This window comes from Coregonus clupeaformis, chromosome 1 (assembly GCF_020615455.1).
Source record: "Coregonus clupeaformis isolate EN_2021a chromosome 1, ASM2061545v1, whole genome shotgun sequence".
NCBI classification, from domain to species: Eukaryota; Metazoa; Chordata; class Actinopteri; order Salmoniformes; family Salmonidae; genus Coregonus; species Coregonus clupeaformis.
In genome coordinates this window covers 25,772,246-25,784,279 of record NC_059192.1, presented here as the reverse complement: position 1 = coordinate 25,784,279, position 12,034 = coordinate 25,772,246, and the positions used below count along the sequence as shown (strand labels likewise).

Sequence of the window (12,034 nt, the reverse complement as noted above, 5' to 3'; positions counted from 1 at the left end):
TATCGTGTCCTCTTTACAACTTTCTTAATACCAAAAATATTAAATCAACACAATAAATGAATAGCCCTGATAAATGTGGGGACAACTAGGTCAGAGAAATACAATTTAGATTATGTATACAGTCAAAAGGATATATTTTGTGTACATGCTGAGTAGAACTGATAAGAGGGAAGCACTTCATACTCTCTCACCTGGGGAGGGGTTCATTGTACGATACACTCCCCTCTATTTTGTTGTAAAGGGCCCAAGCTATGTTGATGTCTGTGCTCATTTTCAGTTATGAGTTTGAAAGATAGTGGCCAAGGTTCAAAAGTCACTTGCTATCAGCTCAGTTTTATGGGAGCTTTGGTTATGACTTCCTCACTCACCCCAGTGTCACCGAGCAGACCAGTGGATGAGGCTTGGTCCTACACACACACATAGACACACACCTGTCATCAGTGAGTGGAGCCCCCAAAGAGCAGACAGTGAAATTGGAAAGGACGGCAGAGACACCGAAAGATACCTGGGAGAAAGACAGGTAGGGTGTCATGTTTTGTGTGCTTGTTAGGTGTAGGGGTTAGATTGTTGACATTGGTAAAACAAATGTGTCGTTAACATTTTATTTGCATAACCCCTCTCAGGTGATCTAAATATCTTCAACTAAGTATTGACACACTGTCAGTATGATGAATTCAACTGCAACATGCTTCAACTAAGTTTAAAGAAAACATGTTAGCAGAGATAGCCTAGCTAAATGGTTTTAGACTGTTTGAGTATACAGATATGTAGTCCTGACTATGGTTTTGCGCAGTTAAAACTGTAAAAAACTGGGTGTACGTTATTGGCTGGTGATGCTGATGGGTTAATTGAGTCTTTGTATTTGCCCCTTTATTTGCATAAATGGCATATCAGATGGATAGTATTAACCACAATGCACCATTTTGACCATTGATCAGAAATTGTGCTGCAGAAATGAAGAAAAACTGTGATATCAATCAAGTGATGCATTATGTAATCGTGGTATGGGTAAAAGGACCAAATAGATAGAGATAGAGAATATGGAATATGGAATATGGAAATAGAGTCAAATAAAAATGGTATGCTATGTGAAAACGTTTTTTACCTCCTATCGAAATAAAATACACTTGTATCATCAGGTAGCAGAATCTGAGAAAGCATTTTAGATGCGTTTGGCAGATCATTAATATATATTTGAAGGTCCAAAAATCGATCCTTGTGGTACACCCTCTACATTTGATCTCAAGAGGGGGGAGTATGGTCAATGGTGTTATCAACCATATCAAATCTTTATGCGTCCAGTGGGTCCAACCTCCCAAGTGCCCTTGAAGTTCTGACTTTGGACTGTAGATGACCATAAAGTCTTATCAATGTCTTTCACTGTTCCCTATGCAGGCGTTTCAGAGTGCCGATCTGTCATCATAAATAGATTAATTCTTCCTTAGTTTCTCCTCTTACTGAAACACAGTCAGCGTGGAATACACACACAGGCATGCAAACAAACACACACACACTAGGTCAAAGACAAATATTGACATTGAGAGTTGTTAGATGCAAGCATTGAATTGGAGATGATGGCGGAAATGGGTCAACCTAGGTTAACAGCGTTCTACAATGTACCGAGTAGACCACTACATTGAGAATTACTCTAACAGTACATGTCTATGGGGCAAAAGTCATTGCAGATAACACTACAGTAATATACACTGACTTTGACCCCATTTAATGGTAACACACACACATACATCATACATGATGTAGTACATGTACATGTGCCATGCACACAACAAAATTGCCTTTTCATGTCACATTCCAATGAAATCACTACATATCTCAGCTAGACAATACAATATGTACATTGTAGTCATTTAGCAGACAGGAGCAATTAGGGTTAAGTGCCTTCGCTGAGGACATATTGACAGATCTTTCACCTAGTCAGCTCAGGATTCAAACCAGCAAACTTTCGGTTACTTGCCCAACGCTCTTAACCGCTAGGCTACCTGCCGCCTTCACAAGAGTATGCAAGTAATAGTGTTAATATTGTGTATTGGTAATAGCACTTTCCTCTCTCTCGTCAGATTTGAACATGGACTTCCTCCTCAACTTCCTGTTCAGCCCTCTGCCCACCTCGGCCATCGTCTCCCTGTTTGCCCTGATGGGGGCTGCCCTGGTCTACCTCAACACCAGGCCTAAACCCCTCACCATGCCTGCAGACCTCAACTGCCAGACCATAGGAGTCAGGGTAAGTACACTCTCTGTCTGAATTCCAAATTGACCCCTAGCCCCTACCTACACCCTAGGCAATCCTGTATCTGAGAGGATTGGATCACAGGGTTGAGGGTCAATTCCAATTTAAATTCAGTCAATTCAGGAAGTCATAAACAGATTACGATTCCAATTTTCCTCATTGTTTTTCAATGTGTCTTCCCTGATATGTCATTGCGCTCCCTCATATCCAGGATGGAGCGAGGAAAAGTGCCCTGCAGGAAGATGACAACCTGATGTCGTATTTCTATGACGACGCCAGAACAATGTACGAAGTCTTCCAGAGGGGACTACAAGTGTCAGGTCACCACCATATCACCTTCTGTCACATACATCTTGTTTCTGCACTAAGAATAAAATATACGTTTTTGGAATCAACATTAGAATTAGAGGTCCCCTCAGTTGGTTGCTGATTCCAATTACATAGTAGTATTCATGTCTGACTGAACGTGGCAAGGTCAGTGAGATTATGAGGTTATGATAATGAGGAGATTCAATCCATTTCTCCTTTACAGGTAATGGACCCTGTCTAGGCTACAGGAAACCAGGGCAACCGTACCAGTGGCTGAAATACAAACAGGTATGACACTATCACCGATAGTACTTACATAGGCCAGCATATCTCTGGGTCTGAATTCAGAATAATCATGTATAAAATATGGAATGAGCCAATGGCTTTTCTAAGTGGCTCATGCGTTGACATTCATTTGTGTTTGTATGTGTATTTATTAGGTATTCCCTTTTATTAGGTCCCGGCCTAACACATTGTGGCACTTACATCACACAAAAAACAGTACTTCATATAACATTATTACACCACTAAATATCTACAATACAACATTTATAATACTACCATACAACAATATTACAATGTACGTGTGTGTGTAGAGTGTGTGTGCCTGTGTGTGTGTGTGTGTGTGTCTCTTCACAGTCTGCTTTGTTTCATAAAGTGTAGTTGTATTTGTTTTTTAAACCTGATTTTACTGCTTGCATGAGTTACTTGATGTGGAATAGAGTTCCATGTAGTCATGGCTCTGTGTTGTACTGTGTGTTTCCCAGAGTCTGTTCTGGACTTGGTGACTGTGAAGAAATCCCTTGTGTCATGTCTTGTGGGGTATGCATGGGTGTCTGAGCTGTGTGCTAGTCATTTGAACAGACAGCTCGGTGCTTTCAACATGTCAATACCTCTCACAAAGACAAGTAGTGATGCAGTCATTGATATTAGCTCTCCTTGTACATTTAAGGGCCAGCCGCGCTGCTCTGTTCTGTGCCAACTGTAATTTGCCTATGACTCTCTTTGTGGCACTTTGCCATATGACTAGGCAGTAGTCCAGGTACGAAAAAATTAGGGCCTGTAGGACTTGTTTTGATGATAGCAATGTCAAGAAAGCAGAGCAGCGCAAGACCTCTCCCCATCTTAAAAAAGTGAGGGCCTAGACAACTTCCTTGGGGAATGCCTGACTCTACCTGGATTATGTCGGCTGTAAACGGTGCTTTGCTATTCCTGGATAGCGGAATTACTTTTGTTTTCCTCCAGGCCTGAGGGCACACACTTTCCTGTAGGCTTAGATTGAAGAGATGACAAATAGGAGTGGCAATGTCATCCACTATCATCCTCAGTACTTTTCCATCCAAGTAGGGAGACCCAGGTGGCTTGTCATTGTTGATAGACAACAATATATATTTTTTCACCTCTTCCACACTCACTTTACGGAAATCAAAATTACAGTGCTTATCTTTCATAATTTGGTCAGTTATGAATGGATGTGTAGGTTCAGAGCTTGTTGATGGCATGTCATGCCTAAGTTTGCTAATCTTGCCAATGAAAAAATAATTAAAGTAGTTGGCAATTGTTAACATATAGACTAATATGTTATAAATTGTGTTCTTACACTGGTACAGTTATGCCCTGTGAGAGATGTACAACTGCGCATGTGCGAAAATAAAGAAAGGGCATTTTCCCGCGTTCTGGTTGAAACACCAACGATGAACATGTGTGTTTATTCCTCCGTTAAGTAAGCCGGTATTCCTGTCCTGAAGATGACAGCACCAACAGGTTATGGGCCCAGGAGGGAACATGGAAGCCGATGGAATAGATTATGTTTCGACGGAGATGAAAAAAACTACGAGTTATGGGAGACAAAGTTTTTGGGACACTTGCGTTTGCTAGGGCTAAAGGCCACCATATTGAGCGTGGATGAAGATGAAGAAGACGGAGAGAAAAATTAAGAAGCCTACGCCGAATTGATACAGGTTTTGGATGATAAAAGTATTTCCCTGATAATGAGAGAAGCAGCAGATAATGGGAGAAAAGCGTTGAAGATATTGAGGGAACATTATGCAGGTAAAGGGAAGCCACGTGTGATTAGCCTCTACACTGAGCTAACTTCTCTTCAGAAAGCCAGTGACGAAAGTGTTACGGATTATATCATTCGTGCTGAGACGGCTATTACAGCACTGAGGAATGCTGAAGAGACTTTAAGTGACGGGCTGTTGATTGCAATGATTCTGAAAGGTTTGCCCGAATCATTTAAGCCGTTTGCCATCCACATAACGCAGAGTGACGAGCCGACAACTTATGGCAAGTTCAAAACCAAGTTGAGGAGCTATGAAAGCACCGAGAAGTTTAGCGGCATTTCCACTGACGACAACGTGATGAAGGCAAGTAACATTAAAGTTAGCTGGCCAAGAGGAAGAGATAAAGGGACCGAGATAACCTGCTTCAACTGTGGCCAGAAAGGGCACAAGGCCCGGGAATGTACCGTTACTGGAGAGCACAGAGAACGGAGACAGTGGTGTAGTTTTTGCAAGAGCTCCACTCATACTGACGCAAATTGCAGACGAAAAAGAAGAGACAATGTGAAACAAGCAACAGATGCTGAAGGCCACACATTTGCATTCAAAATAAGTGACTGTCAGGTTCGTGGACTGAAACAAAAAGGGCTGATGGTTGATACGGGAGCAACGTCACATATAGTCACGGACATCGGGAAGTTTAAGGAGTTTGACGAGACTTTCAAACCGGAAAAACATTCCGTCGAGCTGGCTGACGGAACAAGAACGAATGGTGTTGCAGAGAGGAGAGGTGCAGCGGAGGTTTACCTGAGAGACAACACGGGTCGTCGGGTGAAAACAACGCTGACGAAGGCGCTGTACGTGCGTCGTTTCCACAGGACATTTTCTCTGTTAAAGCAGCGACAGCCAACGGAGCTTCAGTCAACTTTCGACAGGGGTGTAACAAGCTCATCCACAAGAACGGTACCACTTTTGACATCAAGGAGTACGATATACTTTACTATCTTAACACTGTAAGTGATGAAAATGATGATGGAAGTCATGGGTGCTATGATATTCACACATGGCACAAAATTCTTGGCCACTGTAATTTTGAGGATGTGTCAAAGTTAGAAAATGTGACAGAGGGAATGAAAATCACAGGTAAGATTGACAAATCTACCCTCAACTGTGAAATCTGCACACAGGGAAAATTTGTTCAGAGCAGAAACAGAGAGCCTGATGAAAAGGCGAAAGCAGCTCTTGAGCTTGTGCACACTGATTTGGCTGGCCCTATTGAGCCAGAGGCAAAAGATGGGTTCAGATATACTCTAGCATTTACGGATGATTATTCAGGGGCAGTTTTTGTGTATTTCCTAAAAGCAAAAAGTGATACTGTAAAAGCTACTGAGAAGTTTATTGCTGATGTGGCCCCTTATGGAAAAATAAAGTGTGTCAGGTCAGATAATGGCACAGAGTACACAGCCAAAGAGTTCCAGTCACTGCTCAGTAAGAATGCCATAAGACATGAAACTTCAGCCCCTTACTCACCCCATCAAAATGGGACCGCTGAGAGAAATTGGAGAACACTGTTTGAAATGGCAAGATGCATGCTACTTGAGAGCAACCTACCAAAGAAATTGTGGACATATGCTGTAATGACTGCTGCAGTAATTCGCAATAGGTGTTACAATAAGCGTGTAGGACAGACTCCACACTACATGTTTACTGGGAGAAAGACTGATCTTTCAAAGATGAAAGAATGTGGATCTGTTTGCTATGCATACAGACAGAACAAGAAAAAGTTGGACTCAAGATGTGAAAAGGGTATTTTTGTCGGGTATGATAAAAATAGTCCAGCATACCTAGTCTACTACCCAGACACTGGAAAATTTCTTAAAAACAGATTAGTCAAGTTCGTTACAAAAGGTGTAGTCGAACGCCAAACTCAGACAGATTTGGAAATGAGTGATGATCTTCATGGGGAGAGATTTCAATCCCCCATGCCAAAAGCCAAGATGGCAGATAAAAATTCCGAAGAGACACAAGATGTGCAAATCGAGACTTCAGATAGTCAGAGTCCACGCTATCCAGACAGAGAGAGGAAGAAGCCCCAGTACTTAAAAGACTATGAGTGTAAAGTGAAGTGTGATGACCAGATACCACCTAGTGTTGACTACTGCTACAGAGTAATGTGCAATGCACCACAAACCTTCAAAGAAGCAATGATTTCACCAAAATCAGAGATTTGGGCTACTGCTATGAAGGAGGAGATGGATTCCCTTAGGGAAAATGATACATTCACATTGACCACACTGCCAGAGGGTAAAAATGCAGTGGGGGGCAGGTGGGTCTATGCGGTCAAAAACAATTCAGATGAGACTGAGACATACAAGGCAAGATATGTTGCAAAGGGATATAGTCAAGTGGCAGGAATAGACTATAAGGAGACTTTTTCTCCAACTGCAAATATGACATCAGTATGTTGTTTGATGCAGCTAGCAGCTCAGTATGACTTAGAGTTACATCAGATGGATGTCAAAACAGCATATCTACATGCTCCTATTGACTGTGAAGTGTACATGGAGCAACCAGAGGGTTTTGAAGTCAGGTCAGATACAGGTGAGCAACTAGTCTGCAAACTGAACAAGTCACTGTACGGCCTGAAACAGTCAGGAAGGAACTGGAACAAAATGTTGCATGATCACTTTAGTGAAAATGGTTTTACACAGAACCCAGCTGATTACTGTGTTTACAACAAACAAACTGCAACAGAAAGGATCATTTTGATAATTTGGGTCGATGATCTAATTATTGCTGCTAGTGATAGTGACTCACTCACAAGTGTAAAAGAAATGTTAAGTGAAAAATTTAAGATGAAAGATCTTGGGAGGCTTGGACATTTCCTAGGCATTGATTTTACACAAAGTGAAGGGAAAATAAAGATGAGCCAAACAAGGTACATAACCAAGATACTGGAAAGGTTTGGTATGTCAGACTGTAAAACAAGGTCAACACCATGTGAACAAAAAAAAAAAAAAAAACAGATAGAGTTCAGTGTGTCAAATCGGAGGGCCTGTTGTCTGGACCTATGGCAGTCTCTATGGGGGTGCCACAGGGTTCAATTCTTGGGCCGACACTTTTCTCCGTGTATATCAATGATGTCGCTCTTGCTGCTGGTGACTCTCAGATCCACCTCTACGCAGACGACACCATTTTGTATACATCTGGCCCTTCATTGGACACTGTGTTAACAAACCTCCAAACGAGCTTCAATGCCATACAACAATCCTTCAGTAGCCTCCAACTGCTCTTAAACACTAGTAAAACTAAATGCATGCTTTTCAATCGAACGCTGCTGGCACCCGCCCACCCGACTAGAATCACCACTCTCGACGGGTCTGACCTAGAGTATGTGGACAACTACAAATACCTAGGTGTCTGGTTAGACTGTAAACTCAACTTCCAGACTCACATAAAGAATATCCAATCCAAAAGTTAAATCTAGAATCGGCTTCCCTATTTCGCAACAAAGCCTCCTTCACTCATGCTGCCAAACATGCCCTCGTAAAACTGACTATCCTACCGATCCTTGACTTCGGCGATGTCATTTACAAAATAGCCTCCAACACTCTACTCAGCAAATTGGATGTAGTCTATCACAGTGCCATCCGTTTTGTCTCCAAAGCCCCATACACTACCCACCACTGTGACCTGTACGCTCTTGTTGGCTGGTCCTCACTACATGTTCGTCGTCAAACCCACTGGCTCCAGGCCATCTATAAATCACTGCTAGGCAAATCCCCGCCTTATCTTAGCTCATTGGTCACCATAGCAGCACCCACCCGTAGTCTGCGCTCCAGCAGGTATATCTCACTGGTCATTCCCAAAGCCAACACCTCCTTTGGCCGCCATTCCTTCCAGTTCTCTGCTGCCAATGACTGGAACGAATTGCAAAAATCTCTGAAGCTGGAGACTCTTATCTCCCTCAATAACTTTAAGCATCAGTTGTCAGAGCACCTTACCGATCACTGCACCTGTACACAGCCCATCTGAAATTAGCCCACCCAACTACCTCATCCCTATATTGTTATTTATTTTGCTCTTTTGCACCCCAGTATCTCTATTTGCACATAATCTCTTGCACATCTAGCATTCCAGTGTTAATACTATTGTAATTATTTTGCACTATAGCCTATTTATTGCCTTACCTCTATAACTTGCTACATTTGCACACACTGTATATATATTTTCTGTTGTATTTTTACTTTATGTTTTTTACCCCATATGTAACTTTGTATTGTTTTTATTGCACTGCTTTGCTTTATCTCGGCCAGGTCGCAGTTGTAAATGAGAACCTGTTCTCAACTGGCTTACCTGGTTAAATAAAGGTGAAAAAAAAAAAAAAAAAAAAAAAATATTTAGGTATCGTGAAGTGATAGGCAGCTTGATATATGTTATGACATGTACAAGACCGGAAATCAGTTGGATTGTCAGCAAGCTGTCACAATACCTATCAGAACCAAAAGAGCAACACTGGATAACAGCTAAACATGTGTTGAGGTACTTGAAGGGGACAATGAATCAGGAGTTGTGTTACAAAAAGGGGGTGGAAAAACTCAACCTCGTAGCATATAGTGATGCTGATTGGGCAGCAGATCAAAGTGACAGACGAAGCATAACAGGGTTTTGTTTTAGTTTAACTAAATGTGGACCTGTTATTTCATGGAGGTCTAAGAAGCAGCCAACAGTAGCTTTATCTACATGTGAAGCAGAGTACATGGCACTGGCTGCTACTACACAAGAAAGTTTGTACCTTGTACAGTTATCCAGATGGATAGTGAGTGCCAATATGCACCAGTAACAATCTTTGAAGATAACCAAGGTGCAATTGCTCTGTCAAAGAACCCAGTATGTCGTCAGAGATGTAAACATGTTGACATCAGATATCATTTCATTCGATCTGCACTCAGTGATGGCAAAATAAGTATTGAATATTGTCCAACGGCAGACATGGTTGCAGATGTTTTGACTAAACCTGTAACGAAGTTGAAAAATTCTTGGGTTATATGTTTGGAATGTAAACTGACATTTGTGAGATGTATAACTGTAAGCTAAATGTGTTGATAGTTAGGTTGAATACGACTTGTACAGTATAAGAGCAAGTGGGGGTGTTAACATATAGACTAATATGTTATAAATTGTGTTCTTACACTGGTACAGTTATGCCCTATGAGAGACGTACAACTGCGCATGTGCGAAAATAAAGAAAGGGCATTTTCCCGCGTTCTGGTTGAAACACCAACGATGAACATGTGTGTTTATTCCTCCGTTAAGTAAGCCGGTATTCCTGTCCTGAAGATGACAGCACCAACAGCAATATCATTGGGTTTTGTGATGAATTAACCATCTGATTCAATGAAGGATGGAGCTGAGTTCGCCTTTCTTGGCCAAAAATTAATTTAAGGTGCTCCAAAGCTTTTTACTAGCATTCTTTATATAATTTGACTTTATTTCTTCTTCTTTTTGTTTAGTTTAGTCACATGATTTTTCAATTTACAGTAAGTTTAACGACCAGCTGTGCAACCAGACATATTTGCCATTCCTTTTGCCTCGTCCCTCTCAACCATACATTTTTTTCATTCCTCATCAATCCACAGGGATTTAACAGTTTTTACAGTCATTTTCTTACTGGGTAGATGCTTATTAGTAACTGGAATAAGCAATTTCATAAATGTGTCAAGTGCAGCATCTTCAACAAAGGAATCATTACAAAACCTCTTGTATGATCTCTTATACACTATATTAGGCCAAGCCTTTGGAACTTTGGTTTTCCTAGATATGGCTACAATATTTTGATCACTACATCCAAAGGATGTGGATACTGCTTTAGAGCAGATTTCTGCAGCATTAGTAAAGATGTGATCAATACATGATTTCATTCCTGTGCTGTTTGTAAATACCCTGGTAGGTTGACTGATAACCTGAACCAGGTTGGAGGCACTGGTTACAGTTTGAAGCTTTTTCTTGAGTAGACAGCTTGATGAAAGCCAGTCAATATTTAGGTCACCCAGAAAGTACACCTCTCTGTTGATATGACATACATTATCAAGCATTTCACACATATTATCCAGATACTGACTGTTAGCACTTGGTGGTCTATAGCAACTTCCCACAAGAATGGGCTTTAGGTGAGGCAGGTGTACCTGTAGCCATATTACTTCAACAGCATTTGACATGAGATCCTCTCTAAGCTTTACAGGAATATGACTCTGAATATAAACAGCAACACCTCCCCCATTGGCATTCATGTCTCTTCTGTAGATGTTATAACCATATATTGCTACCACTGTATCATCAAAGTAATTATATAAGTGAGTTTCCAGAGATAGCCAGTATATGAATGCATTCTGTTTCTAGCAAGTTATCGATTTCATTAACCTTGTTTCTTAGGCTACATATGTTCATGTGGGCTTTTTTAAGCGCTTTTCTGGGTTGCTTGATTGTTTTTATTGCTTTACTGGGAGGCTTATCAGAGGTAGACATGACAGTGACTTGTCCGTAATTTTTGCATACATAGAACTTTTGAAGGACAGACGGATGTGTAGTGCATTCTTCGTGCATTTGATCAAGGTCTGTATGTATAGAGACCCTAACATCCTTGACCTTAGATCTTTGCTGTAATGCCTTCCACCGCAGGTGTCCAATCGGGCTGAGCACCTTGGGTCAGGGCTGATCCACAGGGGCCTGAAGCCGACCCCTGACACCTTCATTGGTATCTTTGCTCAGAACAGACCAGAGGTGAGAATTTTTTTCTAGGTTGAGTATATTTCATCTATCACTGTCATATTGCTGCATACAGAAGTTGCAGTCATTGAACTGTATGAAAAATCCGAATCGGTATTGTATTCTAAATGGGCAACACATGAGCTGTTGATTTCAAATGAGACCAGAGTGTTGATCCGTTGAACATTGATCCTGTACGGCTTATTATTGCTCCCTGCTTGTTCTTTGGTCCAGTGGATTATCAGCGAGCTGGCCTGCTACACCTATTCCATGGTGGCGGTGCCCCTGTATGACACCCTGGGACACGAGGCACTGGAGTTCATTATTAAGAAAGGTAATTGGGCCTGCTCCACCATGTACTGCACTTCATTAACAGTGTTAATGAGGCCAGGTTTAGGCCTGTCATTCCCTAGGGGTTCCACAAGGCTTGATGCAGAGTCCACTATATTTTACCTTGACTAATCTTCTTCTCATTTTTCCTATATCACTCGTTAACTCCACCTCCTCCCCTCCATGCCCATGCTACTATAGTGCAAGCCTTCATAATCCTTTTATAATGCTCAAATAGATGCTTCAGAAATCATTTATAAGCAAATGTAATGCTATAAAGAAGGTGGCAAAAGGGTTGTGCCACATTTGGCAAAATCAAGATGCATGGACCTGTTACAACCCAGTATGAATACATACATACATGCATGCATGCATGCAT

At 41.5% G+C, this 12,034-nt stretch overlaps 1 protein-coding gene across 1 annotated transcript in view; it reads left to right on the top strand.

Annotated features, from left to right (window-relative positions):
* The first annotated feature begins 380 nt into the window (after nucleotides 1-380).
* Nucleotides 381-12,034, top strand: part of acsl5 (acyl-CoA synthetase long chain family member 5) — a 35,806-nt gene continuing 24,152 nt past the window's right edge. Inside the window, exons 1-6 of the mRNA XM_041875528.2 lie at nucleotides 381-520; nucleotides 2,079-2,242; nucleotides 2,460-2,568; nucleotides 2,781-2,845; nucleotides 11,239-11,340; nucleotides 11,560-11,659. Coding sequence (XP_041731462.1) covers nucleotides 2,087-2,242; nucleotides 2,460-2,568; nucleotides 2,781-2,845; nucleotides 11,239-11,340; nucleotides 11,560-11,659 — 532 coding nt within the window. The 5' untranslated portion in view covers nucleotides 381-520; nucleotides 2,079-2,086. The remainder of the gene's footprint in view (nucleotides 521-2,078; nucleotides 2,243-2,459; nucleotides 2,569-2,780; nucleotides 2,846-11,238; nucleotides 11,341-11,559; nucleotides 11,660-12,034) is intronic.